This window comes from Pezoporus occidentalis, unplaced genomic scaffold (assembly GCF_034315485.1).
Source record: "Pezoporus occidentalis ecotype Australia unplaced genomic scaffold, CSIRO_AGI_Poc_V1 ctg63, whole genome shotgun sequence".
NCBI classification, from domain to species: Eukaryota; Metazoa; Chordata; class Aves; order Psittaciformes; family Psittacidae; genus Pezoporus; species Pezoporus occidentalis.
In genome coordinates this window covers 535,001-561,628 of record NW_026915977.1, presented here as the reverse complement: position 1 = coordinate 561,628, position 26,628 = coordinate 535,001, and the positions used below count along the sequence as shown (strand labels likewise).

At 46.9% G+C, this 26,628-nt stretch overlaps 1 protein-coding gene across 1 annotated transcript in view; it reads left to right on the top strand.

Moving 5' to 3' along the window:
* The first annotated feature begins 238 nt into the window (after positions 1 to 238).
* Positions 239 to 26,628, top strand: part of ADRA1D (adrenoceptor alpha 1D) — a 47,615-nt gene continuing 21,225 nt past the window's right edge. Inside the window, exon 1 of the mRNA XM_062640120.1 lies at positions 239 to 1,642. Within this exon, the coding sequence (XP_062496104.1) occupies positions 676 to 1,642 (967 nt within the window). The 5' untranslated portion in view covers positions 239 to 675. The remainder of the gene's footprint in view (positions 1,643 to 26,628) is intronic.

The following is a 26,628-nucleotide window of genomic DNA, read 5'->3' as shown; positions in this document are numbered from 1 at the left end:
ATCCCCCTCCTGGTGCGTTCCTTCCCCTCTCCCGTGTGCTCCTGCCCCTTTCACAGTGGTCCCTACCCCCCACGAGTGGATCCTGCCCCCCAAGTGCCTTCCTGCTCCTCCCACCACCTCGCTTTACGCCCCCCCACTCTGGGTCTGCGCTGCTGCCGGCTTCACCCTGCCCCGGTCTCGCCTCGTCCCGCAGAGCAGCGCTGCTACCGCCCTCTCTTCTTCCTCCTCCTCCTCTTCTTCTTCCTCCTCCTCCTCCGGCACCTGACGCGGGGCTCCCGTCCCCCCGTCCCCCCCCCCCAAACCGGCCCGTCCCCTCGCCGCTCCCGGAGCTCTCCCCATTGAACGCGCAGAGCAGCGGAGCCGCAGGGCGCAGCCCCCCGGAGCATGCGAGGGCAGCGGGGGGGCACGGAGCTCGCTGCCCCCCCGGGCGGGCCGGCGGCGGGGCTGAGCTGCGGCCGGAGCCGGCGGAGGGGAGCTGGAGCTGGGCAGGGGTGGGAGGCTCGGAGCAGCGCATCCCGCTTCCCTCCATCCCTCCATCCCGGCTGCGGGGACCAAGCCTTGCCCCGCCGAGGGTGCTGAGCGAGTCTCGGAGGGGGCTGCGGGGATCATGCCGGGGGGGCTGCGCCTCGGCATCGCTTTCTCCTCGCTCTCCATGGAGCCCGGACGTTTTCTACAATGACTTTCCCCGAGCTGAGCAATGGCAGCTTGAGTGGGAACAGGACGGGACAGGGCAGCCAGAGCGGTGCCAACCGGTCCTGGGGGCTGCAAGCGGAGGAGACCCCCGAGGGCAACGGCACCACGTTGACTTTCGCCTTGGACGTGCAGGCGGTGGGCGTCGGGGTCTTCTTGGCTGTCTTCATCCTCTCGGCCATCGTGGGGAACATCCTCGTCATCCTCTCGGTGGCTTGTAACCGGCACCTGCAGACGGTCACCAACTACTTCATCGTCAACCTGGCCATCGCCGACCTGCTGCTCAGCACCACCGTGCTGCCCTTCTCGGCCACTTTGGAGGTGTTGGGTTTCTGGGTGTTTGGACGCATCTTCTGCAACATCTGGGCAGCGGTGGATGTGCTGTGCTGCTCCGCCTCTATCATGAGCCTGTGCATCATCTCCGTGGACAGGTACATCGGTGTCAAGTACTCCCTCAAGTACCCCACAATCATGACCGAGAAGAAGGCGGGGGTCATCCTCGTGGTGGTCTGGCTCTCCTCCATGGTCATCTCCATCGGGCCACTGCTGGGATGGAAGGAGCCGCCACCGCCGGATGAGAGCATCTGTAGCATCACGGAGGAGCCGGGCTATGCCCTGTTCTCATCCCTCTTCTCCTTCTACTTGCCCCTCATGGTCATCCTGGTGATGTACTTCAGGATCTACGTGGTGGCCAGGCGGACCACCCGGAGCTTGGAAGCAGGGGTCAAGAAGGAGAGGAATAAATCCATGGAGGTGGTACTGCGCATCCACTGCCGCAGCGTGCTGGAGGAGCCTCTCTCCAGCACCCGGGGCAAGGGGCACAACTTGAGGAGCTCCCTCTCTGTCCGGCTCCTCAAGTTCTCCCGTGAGAAGAAAGCAGCCAAGACTCTCGCCATCGTCGTGGGTGTTTTCATCCTCTGCTGGTTCCCCTTCTTCTTCATCCTGCCTTTTGGTAAGTGAGCCTGTCCCCCTATCCCAGCCCCACTGCCCATGGCTGAGCCCCTGGGGACCTGCTCAGTGGGACAAACCTTCAGGACACAACTCATTGCAGGGAGATAACTGGTAGGGGAACACACCAGCAATGAATTAACTCAATTAATTAACACTTGCTCAATATTTATTAATCAGAGCCATATAATCAATCAAAGTAAATAGCAAACGAATAAAATAGCAGCACAATAATTGGTTTAATTAATTCTTTCTGCACTCAGCAGCTTCATTAACAGAGGCCAGGCGAAGGAGGAAGCAGCTCTGCTTCAAACAGGCTGGAATTGTGGCACAATGGTCTCCAAACAGCTTCACCATCCTTTCTCCCAGCCTCCCTTTGTCCCAGTTTGGGGAAGGGCCCCTGGATATGCCTCCGTGGTCCCAATCCCCTTCCATTTCCAATTCCATTGGGAACTGGTGATGCTGTAGCACGTGAGTGAGGTTTGATCCCCTCAAGGAGCATGTCAGTCTGAAGCATTAGGTCCCACTGACTTCCCGGGATGCCAGTGCTGTGCAGGGACCTGGAGCAGGACCAGGTCTTATCTACACGGTTGATGGTCCTGGGTGATCCCCCAGGACTGATTCACCTCCCTCAGGAGCTGTGCCCTCAGCTCCTGGCCCTGCTATGGTGCCTGTATCACCGGGTGCTCATTTGGGGGTGCCCGATGGGTCGTGCTCTGAAGTTCTGGCAAGTTGTTTGCTGCGGTAAAAGGATGCAGCTCCCTGAGTGCAGAGGAGGAGGAGCAGGCACAGAGCCCACTGGGGAGCTGTGATGGCCAACACAATGTCCCCTTTCAGCATCAGTGCTACCCATGGTCCATGAAGAGCAGGAAAGCCAGTGCTCTTCATCGCCACCTCACCTAGTAACAGGCACGGGACCCGATTAACCCGATTAACCTCTGCTAAACCTAGGGCAGGGAAAAGAGATTAATGTAACCTGAATATTGATGCTGGGCTCTGCACAGAGCTCAGCAAAGCAGAGGGATCCATCACTCCATCTGCTGGGTGGGACCTATGGGTCCCACAGGCCCCTTGGAACTTGTATCCAGCTGACTCAGCAGCTAGGGAAGCATCATAGCTAGTTCTGTCCTTTCAATCAGGACTTTTCACATCCTCTTGCTTGATGCTGCCTCTCAAGTCAATGGACACAGCATCATGAGCATAGATTTTGCCCTGCTGAGGTTTTGCTCTCCCTCCAGCTTTTGTAGCTGCTTCCCTGGGGGCAGCTAGGGCCCAAGGGTGTTAGATACCTAACTGAGGTCATTCAATCCCCAGTGGGATAACTCCCCAGGACTGATGGTGCTTTGGGAGCTGAGGTGTCCCTGGGGTGGTGGATGAGGGCTGTGGGTGCCTGGTATCACCATGTTGCTGTCTCGTCCCTCTGTGCTTCAGTTCCTCTCTCGGGGTGAGGGTGGCATTTGTGAGTTATCTCAGCTCTCCATAGGGGTGTTGTGAGGATGGAGGTTGTGGTGTAGCTCACTACAACTCTGACTACAAGATGAATTATCCCATCTGGCCGTGCCTCAGTTTCCCTTTCATTGATCAGGTGTATTGGGGGGGGGGGCTGGGTTGTAGCTTGCAAATAGTTTGGGAATTGCAGGGCTCAGGGAGATGCCAGTACCTGAAGGCAGAGCTCAGTGGGCAGCCCCAGTCTGGTACTTGCCTCCTTGTCCAGGGCAGGACCCAGCTCTGAACATCATTCGCAGCTTTATGCAGTGAATGAAGCTGGGAGTTAGGATCCTGATCCTCTGATTTATTCCCAATACTTAGAGAGCAAACACAAGTGAATGCTTTTCAGTAGGAAAAAAATACTTTGCTTTACCATATCTGTTCTCCCTTGAAACCCTCGAACCAGCTTCTCCACTGATGTAAATCACAGCCCTTGCACTGGATTAAAAGGAGATACCCCGGGTTGCACCACCTAAAATCCAAACCTCATACTTGAAACACTTTAAGCATGAGCCCATTCTCTTCCTCCAAGCACACAACTTGCCAAGTCCTTTATAAACATGGCTGTGATCTTTACTTCCTGCTCTATTATATGGGTAATATAAACAGAGCAAGTGTTCATTTATTTTATGACTATGAAATATGCTGCCATTGATTTCACCCCCCCCTTTTTACTAATTGCAATTTCCTATTCAAACCCAAGAATCACTCAATGCTCTCAAGGAGGAGAGCAGAGGCTTCTGCAAGGTCTAATCTCTGATGTTAAAGCTCAGGAGGCAGAGAAAGCAGCAAAGTTCACTGTAAATCCAGAACCTGAATCGTGTTGGAGTCAATTCTGCTTGAAAAGCAGGTAGTAAATGGTGAAGTATAATGGCTTTTTTACTTGCCTTTTAAACAAACTTAGGTGAAACAGTTTGGAGCCAAGTGGAAGTGATATTGATACGCATTTAAAATGAAAATGGAACACTTGTGAGGAGCACAAATCACTTTCAACTCAAGTGAACACTGTTTCAATGGCAGTTTATTAAACAGTGAGCACTCAGATACACGCCAGACTGAGCTGTCACATGAGAATTAAACAAGTGATCTATTTTCTTATGAAAATAGCAAAATGTGTTGACTCTTTTCTATTGCAAGAAGTTGTCAGTGACGCCATTGACTGGTGAAACTTGTTAGGGATAAGGAAATTCATCAGCTGGAAAAAGACTCGAGCTCTACTTAGCATTGACTTAGCAACGAGAAACTTCAGCGCTGGCTCCGTCACCGATGTCTGTGTGAGTCTGCACACATCCCTGCAGAATAGTTTCCACTATGTTGGAAACTATTCTGGAAGGCTGCAGGGAGACCTCAGAGCAGCTTCCAGTGTCTGAAGGGGGCTACAAGGAGGCTGGAGAGGGACTCTTCATTAGGGACTGTAGGGACAGGACAAGGGGTGATGGGTTTGAACTGAAACAGGGGAAGTTCAGGTTGGAGATAAGGCAGAAGCTCTTCCCTGGGAGGGTGCTGAGGCGCTGGCACAGGGTGCCCAGAGAAGCTGTGGCTGCCCCATCCCTGGCAGTGTTCAAGGCCAGGTTGGACACAGGGGCTTGGAGCAAGCTGCTCTAGTGGAAGGGGTCCCTGCCCGTAGCAGGGGTTGGAGCTGGAGGAGCTTTAAGCTCCCTTCCAACCCAAACCAGTCTGGGATTCTATGATTCTATTAATTGATGATGCTATCAGTCACACAGAAGTAATATTTATCACATCATGGTTGAGACGCTGCAATAAGCAATAATTTTAAATAACAGGGCCTATGTATGTGCCAAACATTGTCAGCCTTTTCTTTATGCTTAAATAATCTACAAAGATGCTTTACATCAGCTCAAACCCCCCAATACCTCTACAGTCTATTGATCAGCTGAATAATTTAGCTCACTCTCAGGTTTGTGAGACACATCTCTAATCACAGGATGCCATCACCAGGACTTTTAACACAATTAACAGCTTCTGTGGCTAATGGGGCTCTTTAAGCAGCTGGTTGTTCAACAAGAGATGGAATTCTAATTACTCGCATAACTCTGGTGTGGGTTGTGTCTCGTGCTGGGTGTGCAGTAGAGCACAACACAATGAGAGAGTCTGAAAGTCCTCACTATACCTGCTTCCTATAAAAATGGGGATGGGAGGGTTTTCTCTTTCTTATGGAAAGATCATTTGGCCCCAGAGCATTCCTGATCTGTTTTCCAAGACTGTTCTTAAAGCATTGCAGTGAAGGCAAGCCCATTGCTTTCCAAGGCAAATGATAGCGTTGCTTAGCAGTCCTCAAACGTGATTTCTTCTTCCAGTTCAGAGTGTCAGCAATAACATTAGTCTTGTGTTGCAGCCTGAAGGAACGTCATTCCTAGGGCACGATAGCAGGGATGCACGTGGACATGGCATAGGGACAACTGGAGTAGCATTGGAGGAAGAGTCCAGGCACAGGAGATCTGGCTGGGACTCATCTACTCTGATTGAGTCTGTCTAGAGATATTACCATGGAAAAACAACCTGGGTTTCTTTCCAGGGAGAACATACTGACTTCCTGCAGAAGGGCACAGGATGGAATTCCAAGTAGGCACATGGATAACGAGTCTGAGTAAATTAAGTAGCTAAAGCATTTGATGGTGTTGATTCACTCCTTGTGCCCTGGCGCAGAAGCCACCGGAGCGCAAAACAACAGAGAAACTATCTATGTGTTCTTGGAAATAGCCAGCAAAAACTGGTCATTTGGAGCCCAAATGAGTGCAGTGGTTCCCTTCCTACCCATTACCCTGTGTAGAAGGCCAGAGACAGATGGAAGGTTTTAGTAGTTTTTTTGCTGTTACAAGAGATACAGCTTTCTGGGTGTCAAATAATGATTTGGGCACCCAGGTTTAAACATATGGGTTTGCCTGGCAAAGTAATGCAGTGATTCACTGAAGTGACTGGGAATAGAACCCAGATCTCCCATGACCTATGCACAGGATTACTCTGCTTCCAGTCCACCCACCACATCACCAAATAAATCTATTTAAAGCCAAATGTCTGTTTTTATATCATTTTATGCTATCCTGACGCATCTGGATGCAGTTGCTATAATGGATGTATCACAAACAGGAAAAAAACAGACCTTGGAAAACTCAAAACCACTGTTGTTCCGTGGGCAAAATGCTATAAAACCTCTCCACAAGAGTTTTGGATGCAGTACCAAAATACACCATATAACATTAAATGCATCTATATTAAGCTGCGCCTGATGGTTTTATTATATTTGTACACAGAAAACTTTGTCCTGGCTATTCTGGGAAAGAAATTTTAATTAGCTTGATCTATCTCCATTAATTTATATTTGGATAAATATTTGCTCATTAATTCTGTTAATCTGGTTAATGAGATGTCACAAAGATTGAGTAGAAGGGTGGGGATGCTCTTTGGTATGACCCCGCAAGGTGGTTGTTTAATCTCTTGTTGTTGGCTTGGTTCTAAATGGTTTTTACTACAATAGTATGAACAAAGTAATAGCAACTGTGTCACGTTAGCAAGTAAGGGTGTAAATGCTCCGTGCTACCTGTAGGGTTTTAATTAGAAGTGGGTAAATACAACGCTTTTGTTCAAGGCTCCTCAGAAGAAGATTATATTTCCTTGAGAAAGCAGCATGAACTGTCTTCCAATTGATCAGTCGGGCTCAATCAGGTCATTACACTGTTATATTCTAGGTAGGGCTGATGGTACCTATGAACATTAGGGGATCCTTCTAGAATAAAGTCCTAGTTCTAGTGACAAATGTTATCTATTAGGTAACATTTTCCATTCTGTGTCTTTGTAACTGGCTGAATTTGTTCTGCCAAATATGAGACAAAATGAGACAGACACAGCTGAGAAAGGTGACAGGAAAAAACATGGTGTTTGGTTCCTAGTAAGAAGTGCTTGAGTTTAAAAAGCTCTGGCAGTACCATGAGTCAGAGCAAAGATCTGACATTTTATTCCTTCATGACTGTGGGGTGCTAAAGCATAAATGTCAGGACAGGGTAGGAACTAGACAAAGGTGGCCCAATATGGGTCAGAAAGCACCTTTCTGAGGTGTTATCAAGAACAGGCAGTTTAGCAAAACTGAGATTGCTGAGGAAGACCTTTAAACGCAATGACCTGATGGCATCTGATGGATATTTCTGTTCCTCTGCAGTCCCCAGCACTGCTCACTTCCACACTGTTCCCATCTTCTCCAATGCCAAGACAGCCCGTGGCATTGGGTGCCAACAGAATATGGTCTTCAGCCAACTGCTCTCCAGCTTTCTACATTATCAACACTAAAAAATAGGTGTTCTGAGGCTGCAGCTCATCTCGTCCTAGTATTGCTATCTAAGCCAGTCAGATGAGTTGCACCCTAAAAGTACCACTGCCCTCTCAGTGCCTCTGAGGGAGGCAAAGGTCACCAGCTCCCAGGTGCACAGTACACATCTCAACTAGCTGAGATGAATCCCAATGTGAAGGCAAATATGGGACTAGTTTTGCCAAAGTCCAACACCTTTCTAGCTTGATTTTAAGCTGATAGGAGTTAAACTTTAAGGATATGAAGTGCTCCATAACACAAGGGCTCAGGAATTGACATTGCTTTGTAGTTGGGATGGTAAAATGGCTCTAAAGCACCTTCTCCTTGGAGAGATGTGAAAAGTGTATCTGTTTGCAAAATGTTTGGCCATAACTGTGCTGAGTACCTTCAGATACCCATGAGGAGACAAATGCTTCTGTCATCAGAGCAGAGCTGAGCTGGGTGAGTTTTTAGTGTGGAGCCACATAATGACCCGTGAGGGGATACTCAACCAAGCTCAATTGAATACCACCTCTCTTTGCAATTGATGTGGCAGGGACACTGCATAAATAGAGCATGATCCTGAAATTAAACTCTTTAAATGTGAGAAAGTGAAGTTTTGCAGAAGTGATTTTTGCTTTGACATGCTCAATCTTTTGAGTCCTTAACTTTGCAAGCTCCTTAGTGTTCATTTAGCACTTTTATTACACAGCATACAGTATAGCTTCCTTGCAAGACGTTGTTTTCTGTGTTCAATAGAAACCAATGTTCACCATAGTGGTAGAGTTAAACGAGACGTTTTTAAACACATAACCCAACTGCAAAGCAAAGAATGTGAAAATCTCTTAAAATATTTGTCCTCTGTATGAGAAAACACATCTTTGCTACAGCTGAAGCCCAGAATCAACAGTCGCAAAGGCTGCAGTTTACACACCAGATTTGCAGCAATCATCTACCCATGGACGCTGGTGGGATCTCGCGTGGTGCCTGCAGCAATGTCTGTTTAATCTAAGCTCCTAAATTCAAGTGGCTGATGAGGGCAGGAGCTGCCCGGAAAAACAGGGGTTTTCTTTGAAATTTCTCTTTCCACATGAATTCAATCCAGGAAAATGCCCTTGGATATTTTCATGTGGAGCATCCCTGGATACACATGGACCTCATTGCTTTTTATATGGTGATCGTCCTAACTGGTTTACATTTCCTGGTACACCCACATGTATAGTCTCCCACTGAGCCAACGTACAAGTGCTGGCTATGTTGTATCACAGGTTAAACCAATCTCCAGACAAGTAGTAATAGGAAAGCAAGTGAACTGCAGCTCTCAGAAGAATGATGTTATTGCTGACAAAATATTCCAGTGGTTGGTTGGTTGGTTGGTTGGTGTTGGGGCAAAACAAGGCTGTAAAAAGCTTCTGGCACAAAATGTATGTAGGGGAAAATCCAGTTTTCTAACTAAGAGATGTTTAGACATTTGTACTAACCCAACTTGCTTCACCTCCTCATTCTTTTTACACATAAAAGCTCCCAGAAGTCCTAGGGGAATGGTTGGACTTGATGATCTTAAAGGTCTTTTCCAACCCAGTTGATTCTATGATTCTATAAGCACTCCTAAAATATCTGGCTTTGAGGGTACAAAGCAGTGTTTTCGTCCACCATTCCTTACAGGATAACTTGATTCTTCTTGTGTTCTATCAGCTCTCTGTAGGTTGTGAATCAGCTTTAATCTCTGAGCAAAGCTTTTCCCAGGAAAGCCTCTGTACTAACTCCACTTTGAAAATGTGGTTTCCTGCTCTATCTGTGAACAAATTACCTCTTTTCCTTGTCAGGTGGTAATGAGGCACAGCTAAGTGTGGGGTCATAGCCCTGAAACAGTCATTCCCCTTCTCTTGCGTTGTCACCAAGGCAGATCTATTGCACACATCAACTCGGAAGAGCTCTTCTGAGGATAATCAGTGGGTTGTTCTTCTATGTGTTGGCTGTTAAATGGTGGTGCAGGTGTCAGTGACATGTTGATGGGCCAGTACCTAGGGAAAATGGCTGATGTAAAGTTCAGGGTGTTGTCTTTTCGTTCTTCAGAGGAGGTGCTACATCAGGATTGCCACTGTATCTACTAGACAAATGCATCCATTCCATGAAGCAAATCCTGTGTTTTCCCCAGCCAAGCAGTGCAGTGACTCACATCCTCATAGCTTAGGGATCCTCCTCTTTGGAGGAGACTTCCACTTCCACATCAACACAGGGTCTTCTCTGGATTTCACAAAGTATCTCAGAGGCTTTAAGACTTTATGATCATTTTGAGCCATTTTTAATGCAAAAGGGTCTACAATAAAATATCAGCTGAAGGCAACCTGTCAAAAGAGGACTTGGGTAATCCAAGTATGCTATCTTTTATGAGGACCTCACATATGGGGCTCATCCAATCCATCAAATTACCAAGTAACACTTATTGGGTGGTAAGTCCCTGTGGACAAGGTCTCTGTGGGGTATGTGAGAGCACTCATCTCTCCCCCATCTCCTCAATTAGAGATAAGTGCTGTCATCTCATCCCTCACATCTCTTGAATCTGACCATGAGGCTGGAGACAGCCAACTATGGTGGAGCCCCTTAGCCACTATAGCTTGTTTCTGTGCAAGAACTGGGATGTGGGAACAAGGAAAGGAGTTGGAGATCTAGAAAGCACAGTAAGAGATGAGGAGGAACAGGAGGCTCAGGATGCAGTGAGGCTTGTGGGGTGCTAAGAAGGCTGGTGGCAAGACCTTAAGGTTCACTGAGGTGACCCCACAACAGAGGGTTTGCTGAGTCCCAGGGCAGAACCGTCCTTTCTCTCTCCTAATACTCAGACTCCCAAGAGTGTTTCCAAGAGCCAAACATGCTTTATGGTCTTGGTTTTGCTTACCCACCTGCTCTTAATTTGGTTGTAGCTGAAAGGGTTTGGGATTTGGGAGCGAGGGTAGCTCATGAGGAATAGCCTCAGTACTAAATCTCAGCAGCTGGCTGAGTTGCTTCCACAGGAGAGCTACCTTCCAATTTGGCAGCTAATTGCCATCCTTACTTGCTGTAAATATTTGCTTTAAAATGCCTCTAGGAACAATAAGCGGTGAGCTTTTCCTTCTGAAGGCTCTGCTTTTATGAGCACTTGCCATTCAGAGAGCTCTCAGCCCTTTGCACCTGTACCTGAGCACACATCCACAAATAGCCTCATCTCCTCCTTTCTCCAGAGCAAATTACAACCACTGCAATGCAAAAATGAAGTCTCAGGTGGGTATTGATTTGTTGCATTGACTATCACAGTGAGGACTTACCATGACTGAAGGAAACCTGACTGAGTGGTAGAGGCAACATTCCCATCTTCCTGGGCAGCATGTGCTGAGAACAAACTTATCCCAGTGGTGCCAGCTCCACAGTTCACAGGACTAAATAGGAAGAAGAGGAACATGCACAAATGTCATCAGGGAGAGAGTTAGCTGTTTCAACTCTGTTCATCAGTGGACAAGAGGAAACGGCCTCAAGCTGCCCCAGGGCAGGTTTAGATGGAGCTGAGGAATAATTCCTTCCCCAGAGGGTGCTCAGGCATTGGAACAGGGCTGCAGTCACCGTCCCTGCAAGTGTTCACACCCCGTGGAGATGAGGCCTCAGTGCCATGGGGCAGTGGTGGCCTTGGCAGTGCTGGGAATGGTTGGACTGGATGATCTCTTCCAATGCAGTTGATTCTATGATTCTCTGATCATCATTTTTGTGTGGGGAAACTGAGGCAGCACTTACATACCTGTGGTCACTTGGTAGCTCTTCAGTATTGCAAACACACCAGCTGCTTCTGCCTGTCCTGCTTCCCCTGTTTCAGTGCTGTATAAAGCTGTCACATGGAAAGTCACAGAAGACATACTTCTCCCTGCACCTTAAACTAGGGGTGCGATTGTTCCAAGAATGGATCTCCTGAAATGGCTGGAACAGGATATGGCTTTTTAGCTACTCCTAATGAATAGCGTTTTTCTAAGAGACCTCCTTAGCTAATGCATTTGGAGTTGAGCCAGAGAAATCACCAGGTCTGGTGGCAGAAAACCAACTGCCAGCTCATAAAGACAGGGCATTTCCTCCTGCTAGGAAGTTTCCAACTCACAACTCGGCCATTAAGGACCCTGAGATGTAACTTTTATTTTTAACACCTCCAGTAGTTGAAGGAAAACCAAAGGGAAACACCAAAACCCACAGAAGAGGCTGCTTAGGGCAGTGGTGGAGTCCCCATCCCTGGAAGAGCTCCCACACCGTGTAGACGAGGCCCTCAGTGCCATGGGTTAGTGGTGGCCTTGGCAGTGCTGGGAATGGTTGGATTTTATGATCTTAAAGGTCTTTTCCAAGCTGGTTGATTCTATGATTCTAAAACATTTGCAAGGGATTCCTGCTGGGAGGAATCCCTGCCCCAGACAAGTCCAAGGTAACTTTTCCATTGCTCACAGGGAGTAGATTGATGGCGCTCAATAAAGGAAGATCAGCAGGAGATAGCAAGTAGGGAATGGCCCCAGCCAGCTCTCTCCAACACAAATCTCACCAAGAAGTGTGCCTGGAGCAGTGTAAATGTGAGTTGGTTGGTGCCATTTGGGTTCAGGACCTGGAACCAGGCCCTGTTCTGTTCAGCACTTAATGGGATCTATATTTCCCCTCGGGAGTCAAAGGCTGGAGCAAATCACAGCTGTTCTCTCATCTGATCTGAATTAAGGAACTCCTGGCTGCATTCCCCTACAATACTGTTGCAATGCAAAGTTGCAGGTGATGAAAAGCCTAAGAGCCAAGGTGTAAATCCTCCAAAATGTGTCCATGGTGGGAACACAAAATACGTAAGGAAGCCCTGCAAAAAATCTCCCATTCAAGGATCAGTTTTGCTATGCTGAAGCTCCATGGTCTTCTGCTGTGAAAAAGATCTTTGTGAAAGCATTTAGGCAGGAAAAGATAAAAGAGAAACTTGTTTAGGTGGAAATTCATAGCCTAAAGCCTAAATTTGATGATTTGTAGTATAGAAACTATGTGAGTTCTCACTCTTAGAAATTATAGTGAGAAATGGGGATATACTCATGGCACACTTATCTTTTCTTGCAGCAATAAATCAAGAAGGGGTTAGGGCAACATGACTGGGAAATGGACAGGAGCCCTCAATGCAGCAAGAGGATGGTCTGGAGCCAGGCATTTTCAGGGCAGACTGAAGGGAGCAGGTAACAAGCACAGTGAGCTCATGGTAGATCTCACCCCTGGCTGTTTTCCAGATGCAGATTTCCTCAGATCACTCAGAAACAGCCCACGGGTAACAACAGGCATTATGGAGGGCACTGGTGCCAAAATCCAGGGACTCAGAGCCACTTTGGAGCCTCTAGGTCACCAGATGAAGCTGGTATCTCTTGCCCTAGGTGAGAGCCCTTCTGCCTGAGTCCCAAGCAGGGAACCTGACATGTGTATTCACACCCCGGATGTGTGTTCAATTTGGAAGGTCACCGGGCTCACACATTCACAACCCAACAGTGGAGACACCATTAGATGCTCGCTGACCTACTTTGAGTGCAAAGAGCAGAGGACTTGGGTTCAGAGCAGCCGCCAGCTCAACTTCTGCCTTCCAAGCCAAGTTCTCTAGGAGACGCTTGTCAAACTGCACCAGCAAAGCTTTTCAGCCATGGGCTATTTCTGTTCCCAGGGTTCCTTCCATAGGAATTATCTGGAAAGCTGTGAGGATGTGCTGTGAAGTCGAGCTGGCGGGCAGCCACAGGCCTGTCTGCCTCCCTCAATAGTGAACTCAGGCTGGGGATTTGGGGAAACAACACAGAATAGGGGGTTGCTTTCCGTGTGTTCCTTGCTGAGAGACGAGCAAACAGAGACAGAGGAAGAGGGAGCAGAGCACGGGGTTTTCCAAACAGTGTATCTTGCCCTTTCTTCTGTTTTGCAACAGCAGAGTTATTTGGGATGAAATCACATTGCACTTCCATTGACACCACACAGTGACAGCACTTCAGGGCTCTCGCAGGCTGGTCTATCCGAGCACTTTAATGGTGCTCAAGCCCATTAGCCATGTGCTTCAGCCCCTTTTGTGTTAGGTGCTGTACAAACAGTAATGCTATTTCTAACCCAGAGGAGCTCAAAGTAGCGTATCCAGATGGATGTGGGAGGCAGGATTGCACCCAGTGGGATCTATGTGCAGGCAGACTGCAGTTTTGCCAGCATTGAAGCAAAGGAAAGGAAATAGTGGTATAGCTATTGGTAGATAGCTTCTGCTATCCCAGGAGAGCAACCAAGAAGAAGGGACCAACTCCCATTGGATCTGATCACCTCCTTGGCCACCAGTGGTCCTCCCTGATCCCCTTCCCTGAACACCTCCTTACCACTGATTCCCTTTCCATCCATGCCTCTGATAAACAAGGCATGTAACTGCTTCTGGTTTGCAGGTAGACAAACAGGTTAGGCGTAGAACTAGGCTCACAGGTGAAGACATCTATGTGTAATGTTCTATGGGTAGGTGTGTGTATGTGAGCTGGTTGTCTCAGCTCCCGTTATTGTCCATGTCTAGAGAGCTAGAAAGCTAACCAGGTCTGGATTGCAATTTACATGCCCCGTGTTGTTCAAAATCCCCTGAAGCAGATGAAGTGACCATGTGGGGGTTTTGGTTGCACGACAAGCCCTAGAGAAACCCTGTGCTTTCCTAGAGGGACATCCAGAAACCATGTGGCATTTATCTCCAGTGGTGCAAGGCACGGAGGCAACCTCAATGTCTACTTTTGTATGACCTGGATTGCATCCTGGCCTGCTTTCCCAAGAAATTAGAAGTAAAACCAGATAGCCTTGAGGAAAACACTCCTGGTAACCTGCCCACACAACCATTTCTTTCTCTGTCGCATAGACTGGAGCGTAGGTTGTGCCCTGAAGCTTGGAATCTTGGTATGCCAATACGTTTCCCTCAGATGCACCCTTCCAAAGGCTGATTCTGAAGCTGTGTCCCAAAAATAAAGGTAAAGAGGCCATTACTGCTTTCTCCCATGGCTTATGAGGAATCAGTTTGGCTTCCTTTACTTTGCTGGCAAGCATTAAAAGAACGCCTAATGCTTCAGCACAGGAATAGTAGGAAATGTATAGAAAAGTCTTTGAAGGAACGGCTTAATCTTTGATGACTGGCAGAGACAGAGGAGTCATCTGAGTGCCTTTACTGGTCTGACCTGTATGTTTCTCCTCTAGGCTCCTTCACTTTGGCATGTTTATCCAGGGAAGTAGGATCCAGCTGGCCAAATAGATGGAAAATACAGAATTACTTGCCAGCCTCTCCATTTAGGACATGCAGTGATAGTAAGGCTGTTGGATAGGGTGATGGTGTGCCCAAAACTTGTCGCATCACAGCTTTAGGTCTTTGCCCACCAACTAATGCTGAGATGTGGGAACCAGCTCAGAAACAGCCAGCATGACATGTGTGATGTGCAGACTCCTCCTGGGCTTTGATACCATCCCTTGATGACCCCAGCATGGCCACTGCTCTCCTACAGGATGGATCCATGAACTTCCCCCACAGGTCAGGGGAATCTGGATGTGGGTGGTTTCATTCTCCTGCTGCAACAACAGGGCAAGGGGAAGTATTTACACTGAAAACAGAACTTTCCCAGTGTCTGAAGCTGTTTGAGTCAAAGGCAGTGAGGGCAAGGGGGGTGAGTGAAGACTGTTTACATTGAACGTGGCCATCAGCCTGTCAGCATTTATTCCACACGTTCAGCTGGAAAGAGCCTGCTCCTTCTCTCTGTGCACTCTCGCTGCACATCCATCAGCATGCACTTAGAGGAGCCACAGGTGATTAAATAATTTGCTCCAAAAGCAAGCCTGTGCAGCTCAAAGCAGAACTGGGTGACTCACAGCAGAATTCAGACAAGCTGTTGGAGAGCAACATAGCCAGAAGTGTGGTCGCATCTGCCATCCCATCAAGTGTACTGGCAATCCCTCAAGTACTTTCTTGCTGTATGTGCTTCATCTTCCTCTTCCTCTCCCTGTTTCTCCTCCTATATGCACCCATCTGTGGCTCTGGTGGCAGATACCACAGACAGACTGCCACTGCTGATCACCATGTTGCAGAATCCTACCCAAAATCCCTTGAGCTCCATGTGTGTCCCAGTCCTTGACCCTCTGCTCCTGTGTTTCTGAGGAGGGCATTCTGGATATTATTGCATCCAGCTCTTTGAAGCATTATTGTTTGCAGTGAGAACATATCTGTACCTCATTTTCAACCATTTAGTCTGGTGTCCATATGATCTTCATTAAGTAGTTATATTCTTGCCTTGGCTTTCACAGTTACGGATGACAAGTGGCCTTCCCTAACAGTGAAAGGTCTTCTTCCCCTGTAGCTTCTTTTTGCTGCATTGAACAAGTGAAGATTCATCCCACTTAATGAATTCCCTTTTGCCTTTATCATCTATATTCCTCCACTGGTCCATCTGGATTTGCATCCCTTTCAGATATCATTGATGGTTTGGGAGACCAATCTTATACTTTACACTCACACCCTTGAAAGTGCACCCGGCAAAACAGTGTCTGGGCAAGGAGTCCTTTGTGTAATCCTAATACCCTTGTTAGCAACAGGAGTGCAGATCACACCTCCCACCCAGAGAAGAGAAGGAGAAGGCAACCACCATCAGTGTGGTGGTGGGTGTCCCCTGTGATTGCCACCATGAAACCTATGCAGCTTGCTGTGTCTGTTAAGTCAGCACTGGGTTTGGACTCTTGTAAGTCATGCCACAGAGATCTCCAAGGGAGAATGTCTAAAGAAATACATGGATCCTACCTGCCATGCCCAAGTGCATGCTCAAGGTTGTAGCATAGGATTTATTTCATAAGCCCACACTCTTTGCTGCTGTTTTGCTCCTTAAGGGACTCTCCAAAGGACCCCCCTTCCCAAACCCATCTGGAAACAGCTCCCCTTGTCACTGGAGGGGATTTCCATCAGCCAGTGATGAAATGTGGATCAGGAACTGCTGCTCCACTGCCAGACATGAGTCATCCTGCATCCCTAACACCCGCTCATGGTCACCATGGTGACTGGGTCAAGCACCTCTGAAAAATTATCTGGGAAAGCCCATATTTCTTTCACCTTATTGATTTCTGGTCATTTCCAAATGCCTGCTCTAACCTTTCTCCTTCTCCAGCCCAGGATTGACCTGCATTTCAAGGGTAAAGCAGCTTGCAGGGGACCAAGGAGACTTTATTTCATTCCAGACTGCAATCATCAAGGAGGCAATTCTAGCACATACATGTGAAAAAGGTGTCACAGTCCATGAGAAACCACTTTGCTTGGGAAGAGAGAGACAGAGGGACTGGGACAGCCATAGGTGGTGTCAGGACCTGGTTTCCCTACTCTTTCCATTAAATACTCCATCAGTAAGGTTCTCAGGTGGACAGGCATTAGAAGTTAGCTTGTGCTGTAATAAGGTAGGGTTTCTTTAATAGAATAGAATCATAGAATCATAGAATGGTTTGGGTTGGAAAGGACCTTAACATCATCCAGTTCCAACCCCCCTGCCATGGGCAAGGACACCTCACACTAAACCATGGCACCGGAGGCTTTGTCCAACCTGGCCTTGAACACCGCCAGCAATGGAGCATTCACAACCTCCCTGGGCAACCCGTTCCAGTGCCTCACCACCCTTACAGTAAAGAACTTCTTCCTTATATCCAATCTAAACTTCCCCTGTTTCAGTTTTAACCCATTACCCCTTGTCATATCGCTACAGCCCCTAAATATCGCACTTTCCTAAGTATAGGTGGTTACACATTCCACCTCTACCCAAGAAAAAGAAAACACCTTTGCATCACTCACAGGAGCGAAGGATCTCAAGGTTAGGAACCCCTCTTAGGTGAAAAATTTAGGAACCTCTTTTCTTGGCTTGCCCTTTGCTTATGCTTATCCATTCTGTCCCATCCTCTCCCATCTACGCTGCTCCAGATCTTCCCTGGGACTCACCATTCTTTGCATGCACATCCCAGCCCCTTGGGAATGTGGCTTTGCTTTTCTTCCTCCTCTGTCCATTGCTTCTCATAGCAACTGACATCTCTATCTCCTGGTATTAGAAGAAATCCTGTTCACTTGTCTGGCAGCAATGGTGAGGTCATTTTTCATGGCTACAGAATTTAGGTGTCTGCACTGTGGTCACAGGCATCACCACTGTTGTCACCCTCATACCTGCATAGATCCTTGTACCCAGAGCTGGTTTCCTTCCTTCACAAGGTCGAGTCCTTCCTCATTTAGTGGTTGTTGGGTTCCATCCCACTCTGAATGCCTCTTTTAACCAACTCTGCTGATTCCAGGTTGGTGACTCAGGAAAGTTCCAGTACTTAGCAAGTTTTCCCTTCATTTCTTCCTCTCTTAAGTTATCTTTATTTCATGTTGCTCCATTTTATTCCCTGCACAAACCAGGAGCACTCTGGCAGGTTTTGACATGTAAACTGGCATTTGGGTCCTGCAGATTTTGGAGACACCACCAAAGCTGACATCAGTGCTAAGCAGTAGCTGTGCCTCTATTATCCGAAATACGGGTGAGGAGCAAAAAGCGTCCCACTAGACAGCTGTTTCCATTAAGTTTGGGAATGCCTGCAAAGCCCTGCAGAAAAGCAAACTGAGCTGTTTATTGCCATTAACAAACAGCAAAAAAAAAACCCACAACCAACCAAATAGCAAAACAACAGAGAATACAAGAATGTGATCATTTGGGAACAAGTAATTATTTGTTATTCCTACTAATAAAGTCTATTTGTACTGCGGGAACATGCGTGTAAGAGCTGGAACTCCCATCGTAAAATGGGAATTCCTCGCTCTAAAGGCTTTATTCCCTTGGTTTGGAGAGCTCAGCTGTGTAAATTGTTGACTTCTGGGCATCATTAAGTTGTGGGACTATCACAAGAGGTCCACAGCAGATGAAGAGGAGTATCAAGCATTAAGATGTGGATGTTGTCAGTAAAAGGCTCTATAATGAGGTTGGTGCATCACCCAAGGGAGATCCAGAAGGCTGATAATGGTCCTTTATCAGCAGGTTTAGGAACTAGGTTTAGGAAGGAAGAGAAAGAATTGTTGGGTCAACAAAAGAAAATTAAATTGACGAATAGTGTCCTATTACCTTTTGTGTTTTGTTTAGGTTCAGTTTGGTTTTGTAAGCTTAAATGTAGGTGAATTTTAATGCAAAGTGCTTTGTGATGCCTGTTCCTCCATACCCCAAAAGAAAGGTTTTGCTTAGAAAAGTTTTAATACTGACATTTTGCATTTATTTTTCACATAATCTCTTTCTCTCCCATCTGCTTTGGCCAAAATAATTGGATGAGGCTGGCCTATAAGAAAATCTGTGTTTGTCTCCTCGGGTCTGTATTCATTCCAGCGAATGAAAGAAGCAACCAATATATTTATGCCCTGATACCATCAGATGTCTTATTTTTCTGGGAAGCTGCAATGCAAATGGTGTCAGGAGAGATATCCTGGTACAGGCTGGAAAGCTCTTGGGAATCTCTTCATTGTGTATACAACGATTAGGAAGGCTGGCTAATGAAGCAGACACATGTTATTGCTAGGAACAACAATGGCATTGTTTGGCCATACCTATTTTTGTCTTCCCTTTGCAGAACAATTCCCAGACTGAAACACACCTTTGTTGCTCTGTGCATCCCAAAAGCCATTTTAGGGGAGCAAGTGACCTCTCTGAAAGGAAAGTCACAGACTGTTAGCAGTGGTAGAGAGTGGGAATGGATGTCACCCAGCCCTGACAAAGTAACCACCAGGCAGGAGGGATCAGTTTGCCATCGCTGGTCAGTGGGAGCAGCATCAAGGGCCAAGCACCAGCCATGGGGCCAAATTCTTCCCAATGTTACCTCAAAATCCCTCTCTGGAGCTCTGGGCAGAGATGGTATCACTCACACCTCCTCATATTGGCCACATTTGGGATACCTATGGCAGAGGAGGTGTGGAACAAGGGTAGATTTGGGACCATGAAGGCTCCCAGGGTAAGTACCAAGGGAGCCCTGCCAGCCTGCAGAGCCAGCCCATAAATTTGACTGTTTCCTCTCTCTTGAAGGGAGCATCCAGGGATTTCCTTGTGCCAGGACATCAAAGAGGGAATCATAAATAGCTGTCTTATGTAGCTAATTGATACCAGTCCTCTTTAGTCCTCTGGGGGGTCTCTGAGGGAACAAGCCAAGGGAGGTTGGAAGAAATGAACAAAGGAGCGTGGATGTCCCAGGGTGTGAGGAGAGCAGAGACCACCTTCACCACAGGGTCTCCTATGGGAAGCAATGTCCCAGCTGGTTCAATGATCCCCCTTCCCTGCAGACAGAGTCCATCAGTAGGATCTGGACTGATTTGTCAGACAGCACCTAGTGGAATCTCTCATGTCACCCAACTCCTTCTTCTTATCTTAATAGCATAATACAAGGATGACAGGATGAAGGAGTGTCCTACAGAGAAGGCCTTGGGGTACTGGTGGATGGAAAATCGGACATGATCCATCAGTGTGCTCTCGCAGACCAGAAAACCAACTGTATCCTGGGCTGCACCAAAAGCAGCGTGAGCAGCAGGTCAAGGCAGGGGATTGTCCCACTCTGCTCCTCTCTGGTGAGACCCCACCTGGAGTACTGTGTCCATCCCCAGCACAAGAATGACATGGACCTTTTAGAGTGGGTCCAGAGGAGTGTCGCAAAGGTGGCCAGAGGATGGAACACCTCGGTGATGGAGAGAGGCTGAGAGAGCTGGGATGTTCGGACTGGAGAAGAAAAGCTTCTTACAGAAGTTTTTCATTATATAAAGGAGACTTTTAATAAGATGAAGAAAGATTTTACAAGGGCCTGTAGGGCCAGGCCAAGGGGAACGGCTTTAACCTGCCCGAGGGGAGACTGAGATGAGCTCTTAGGCAGAAGCTCTTCCCTGGGAGGGTGCTGAGGCGCTGGCACAGGGTGCCCAGAGAAGCTGTGGCTGCCCCATCCCTGGCAGTGCTCAAGGCCAGGTTGGACACAGGGGCTTGGAGCAAGCTGCTCTAGTGGAAGGTGTCCCTGCCCATGGCAGGGGTTGGAGCTGGGTGAGCTTTAAGGTCCCTTCCAACACAAACCATTCTATCATTCGGTGATGCTCTGTGACTGGGATTCATGTGGAAACTCTGGCGTAGAGGGGCAGCCATGATCTGTCTCCTCCACAGGGTCAGCGTAGGATATTCTGCATCTCAGTAGAATGCCTCTGTGCTTTGATTTTGTAGAGAAATGAAAATTACCTTATTAGAGAGCCCAAATGGTAAATCTCGCCCTAGGACAATCTGAAAGCCAATGTCCATTTCTCACGGCATGGTTTGATCCTCTCTAATAACTGGAAGGGCTTTCTTCAAACAGTGAAATTTTCTGAGTAGAAGCATTTTGTCCTCCATTCTCATCAGTCATCAAAAGAATAAGAGACCTCTCTTTCATGCTGCTTGCATTATTTCTGTATTCCAAATCAGCAGCTTACCTTTGTGCCCAGTCCAGCATGGTTGGGAATGGAAGTGTTGGCTTTTGCAGCAGTCAGGAGTGATATCCATGCTGCTGCAAATCACAATGTCCTGCAGACCTGCATGTATTTGTATTTGCAAACCTGAAAATGGCTATTCCAAATACAAAGCTGGCATTTTAACTGCCTGCAGGTGATTGATAGGCATCTTTTGCATTAAATGGCTGGGAAACGGTGTGTTACAGAAGCGAGGAAGGAGTGAGATACAACTAAAGAAAACCATTAGGCAGGGGTTAAAATGGGGATGGAGAAAAGATCCATCTGTGCAACCTCTCCCCTTCTCCTTCATTTATCCCCTCATGCCAGAAGGTTTTGTGCTCTCCAATGTCAATTCAGAGTCATCAGCAAATACACATCAGTCACATTTGACCATCTTGTGATACCTGAGGCATGGATTCAGCTTCTTGCACACCTGCAAAGCACTTGCCATTCTCCTGGGTGCAGTGGCCCAGAGTTAAGTGACGCATTGAAGCAGATGCTGAACTCACGAGATGCCCAAGTGTCAGGTCTGGATGCAGGCCAGAAAAAGGAGGATTTCATTGGAAAGTGCCAGTTGGAAAACCAAGTGGAAACGTCCCAGGTTTAACAACCTCTGCTTCAATCACTATTCACAGCTCCAGGGCAGCCCATTCATGCCAAGTTTCCATGGTTTTCTTACCATGCAAAGAGCAGAGTGAAAGCCTTGGCAACTCTGCTCTAACCCGGGGTTGACTCCTGGATCCAACACAAGTAACCTGGAAGCCCTGAGCATCCTGGCTCCAGAAGCATGAGTTTTCTCATGCTTCAAGGCTTCCTGATACAAGTATGTTAATTCAGGGGACTTCAAGACACTCCAGATTCCCAGATCCATAAATTCCAAGGACCGCAGGACTTCCATTGCCTGATCTCCTGTGTTGCTCAGCCCAGGGAATGTTGTTGGCCAAGGACTTTGCATCTTTGGTGCCCTGTGGCTGGGAAAGCTTGAGAAGGGAAATAGGGAGACACTGCCCTACAGTGCAGATCCATCTTGTGGTGGTTGACATTTGGCATCGTTGTCTCCATGGATTAACAAGTGTTTCTACATCAGTTTTCCAGGGATACATCCCTTTCAGACATCAAATGCACTGAGGTTCTTAGAATTCTTCCTATTTCTTTCTAATTTATAGTTCCTTGGAATTTTTTATTATTTTTCTTATTACATTCTGTTTCTGTGAAAGAAAGCAAATATCAAACACTGAAATTTCCTAGAAACCAGATTTCCAGATAGCTCTGTTCCCAAGCATAGATTGACACACTCTGCGAAAGCTAAGTCTTAACATTCCATCCTGTCACGTTAAAACCATGGGGATTTGGGGGTTGGAACTGGATGATTTTAAGGTTCTTTCCAACCCTAACTATTCTATGATTCTATGATTTGCACCACTGGCTTTGTAGAAATACAGATGGTTGGGGCTGGAAATTGTCTTAAGAGATCATCTTTTCCATCCGTTGGGTTAGAGGAAATGGATCTAGCCTATAGAATGAGGATGTAGTAGAGTATTGCCATTACCTGGTTGCCCTGGTATGAACCTGTTCCCAGTGTGCAAGTCTAGTTTAGCTCTTTCCTGTAATTAGGCAGTACCTGCATCACTTTAAATCTGTTCTGCAGGGGTTACCATTGAGGGAAAAGCTTTACCATCCAACAACAGTCCAAGTATAAACTGTGTGACATAAACTGACCCTAAATCCAACTCCAGATTAACACTTCAGCCTTGTAACTGTGCCCTAGTCTTGTAACAGGCTTTCTTTACTCTAGGACTATCCTACACACAACACACACATTGACATGCCTTCCCTGAAGCTGAGCTGATTGTCTTATAGCATGATTTGGCCATAAGTATGCCTTACCAGCAGATGTTTCCAAGCAGCATAACTGTCAAAGGAGTACAAGTTATCTCATGTGCAGGTTAAATGCATGAAACCAGTGTATCTGTTAGGCAGAAGTAATTATTTCACTTTAAAATACATTAGACACAAAGCCTGATTTGAGTTGGTTTTTAATATGGCCTGGTCAATATTGTCACTTGTTAGAAGTTCAGTGTCATTCATGTGATGCTGGAATTTTGCCACCTTTAACCATGGCTTTGCCATGCCTTGCTTGATTTAGGGACTTAGAAAAAAACCCAGCCTTCTGACCAGACACTTGGAACCCAGTGGAAGGGGTGGGCATCAATGCCTTGCTCTTTGGTTTTGCACAGAAAACCTGGTTAGCCATGGGTTTAGTAGCGGTTGGACTAGATACTTCCATAGATCCCTTCCAAACTCATTTGTTCTGTGTCTCTAAGATCAGATCCAAAAGGAGAACCGTACAAGTCATAAAAGTTATAAGTGATATGGTTTATTATCCTTCAATTGTTCCACTCTCAGTCTTTCATTCCAGTATGTTAAGCCCATATCATTGGATAGTTGGTGTGCACCCATGTGTCAAAATTTCAGTGAAATAAGCTGCAGTAAAACATTTTATCAGTAAAACAAATGGAAGTTGGAAGGTCCATTTATTGGAACAAATTGGAATTCCCCAGATGCTGAAGCCACCTGGGATATGACAGCCTTTTTCTCTGCTAGTGAATTCTGTTAGCCTTCAAAACAGGGTGGCTTTGTGCAAGCAGCATATTAGGAATGGACCTTGGGAGGTTCCTCTTCCACACTATGTCTAGTGCTGGTTTCATGGGCCAAAGCAGTTCTTCTTGTCTGTTCTAGTAGTGGGGGCATTCATAGGCAAGCTTCAAATAATTCACAATGAATATATAAGGAGGGAAAATTGGCTGACATAATAATGCTCCAGAAGATAGGTGAACACGTACAGGCATTCACATAGGAACCACCCACCTAGACTATCATTACCATGACAAGGTGGTATGGGATGTCAGGCTGTTTCCATTAAAGATGTACTAGGAAGTCCCAGCTAGCCTCCAATTTCTACTCAGAAAGCAGCAGATCCTGTGTCACAGTAGCCAGTCCTGTTTGCAAGTGTTGGGTGTCCCGTGTCATGCCAAGCAGCACAAGGCACTGCTGCACAGGTATCAGCACTGAGCCTTTCACTCTCATGCACCACCTAAATATGGGTGTCAATTTGTGAGATTAATCTTACCCTTGAAGCCCCCTGATAATCTGGGTCCTGGCTGTTCTGGGTCACTGAAATCATCTCCCTTATGCTTCCTTTCTGTCATTCAGTGGAGCTCCTTCTTTTTAAGCACTTTGTTTCAGTTCAACCATACAGATTAACACAGTCTAGTGTTGGGCAAATAGTTTGCCTGCTCCCTCCATATCATTGCCTTTATTTATTCCAATAGCTCCACCTTTAAGTGAGCTTTGATTTCATGTTTGTACCTAGGTGAACATTGTGCAGCTCTCCTGCTTCTCCTGCTCTTTGCTATAGTACCCACCACCTCCAGAGGTAACCAGGATCCATGGAGCCCATCCTTTGTTTTAAACGGATGTGCCACTATCAAGGAAGGATTGTGAGCTGCTATTCCCATTTCATTACAGGAGCAGGAGTGAGACATGTCAGTCTCTTCATTTGCCCATGATTTTCCCTAAGCATGGAGTAAAGGCACATCTGCTGAACAGCTTGCTGCTTTGCAGGGAAGAGTGCAATGCATTTTTAACTGGGGAATTACATAGACTTCATGGGGCTGTGAAAAGCAGGTTGCTCCTTCATGTTTGCTTTGCTGGCACGAAGGGGATGAAATCCAACTAAACTCAAGAGGAATGACCTGGCTGCCCTAGTGGGACAACATTCCTTCTGCCTGGTGAGCCTGCACTGACACTTGGGGTTGCTTTGAGCTGCAGGTCAGGTCTGTGAGAGAACTTCATAGGAGAAGAGGTTTGGAGAAGCAGCAAAGTTTTGGGGACTGTCCTTGTCCAGAAGCAGCCTGAGCAACACAACAGCTTGAAATGCCTGCTACAAGCTGACCTTTCCTCTTCAAGGGGATTAAAGAGGTACGTAGGAGCCTCTAACTCACTTTGTGCCATCTATTTGTCTTTGCTGTTGATATTGACTCTTCCAATAGTGATGCACTTCAGCCCAGTCCTGGTTATCTGCTCCTACATCAACACAGCATCTGTCGCAAGATGTTTTGTGCCAATACCTGTCAGCAACTCCAAAATGGGTTTGCTTGGATGCAGGATCAACTCCATGCCTGGCAAGAGGCTTCTTTTCTGCTCAGACATTGACTTAATAGTATTAGTAATGACAATGTATTATGTTTTGTAGTTACTTCTAAGAGGTATTAAACCGATTATCAGACCAAGGCAAGCACAGCTGGGTTAATCTGAGCTTTCAAACTTGAAGGACCATGGAAAAAAAAAAACTAAAAGACTCAGTCCTAGAAATCAGACATTGGGCAGTGCCATGTGTGCAGTTCTGGAACCAACTAATCCCTCCTTTCATGGAAAATTCATCTATGGAGTGGAGTGATTTGGGCCTTTTAAGTGTAATGGAAGCATCAAAAGCCACTCAAGGGTACTAGGGAAGGTCTCACCTCCAGATGTCCAAGGCTGAAGGCAGAAGTACCAAGCCTCCCTGTTTTGGGCCCCATATACAGCAACAGCAGCCCAAAACCCTTTTTCTTCAGGGATACATCCCAATACAGACACACACATCCATCCAGATTTTAAGTAAGAGCTTGCTTCAGTTAGAAAAGCAAGGGGATTTTTAATACTAAAGGAGTTTTCTGGCTGCAAACAGTAATTCCTACCCCATTCCTGCTATCTTGGGTCACACACTCTGGAAGTCAGATACATGTGCTGAAAAGACATGGGGATCCAAGTGGTGCTACACTGCCTGATGCATAATAGGGAAAGAGCATCCATTGGCGTATACAGTTGGAAGAGCTCGGATGAGGGAACTTATCTGCTTTCCTCTGCAGACAAATGCCTGGAGATCACGCTGTGTGTCATCAGGCTTAGCCCAACAGAGAGCTCAGCATCCAAGGTACGCTTGGAATAAACGGTATTTATTGAGGCACTCATCAGCAGTGATTGCTTGGCAGGCAGTAGAGACACAAGGCCAGGCCAGGCTCTATGATGACTTTCAGAGCTGCAGCTGGGTGCCCAGCATAACAAGACTGCTTATCCCAACAAAGGGATACAGCATTGAGGGAGTGATCTGAAGTGCTGGATGCACCTGCAGAAATGACTCCTGGAAAGAAGGAGTGTTGAGACATGGGTGTGAGTTTTCATAGTCTCATGTACCCCATTTCCAGCCGTTCAGGACAAGCCCAGGACTGCACTCCAGGTGGAGATCTACCACTATTATATTTATTATTATTGTTGTTACTACTACTATTACTATTATCATGTTAATAATCATCACATTTTGGAAACTGGACCAGCTCTAGCTGTCCTGTCTAACATAGAAGAGCAGTCAGGTTTTGAAAGTACTATCCCTCAAGGATTTCCCTCAGCCCCTTGCTGAGGTCCAGATGACATTCACCCCAACTGAGGCATTGGGGAGAGCAGCCCCATCTCCTCTGGGCCATCAGGGACCTCTCAAAGGCAGAAGCAAGGTGGTCATTACTAAAGATTCACACTTGCAGGTAAAGGTTTAATAAAGGTTGAAGGATTAAATAATATCCCAGGTGGTTCTGTGCTGCAGTCATGGGATCTGAGATCTTTTAAAGTATTTTATTTGAGATCTTTTTTAGTATTCATTTAATTTGAGACC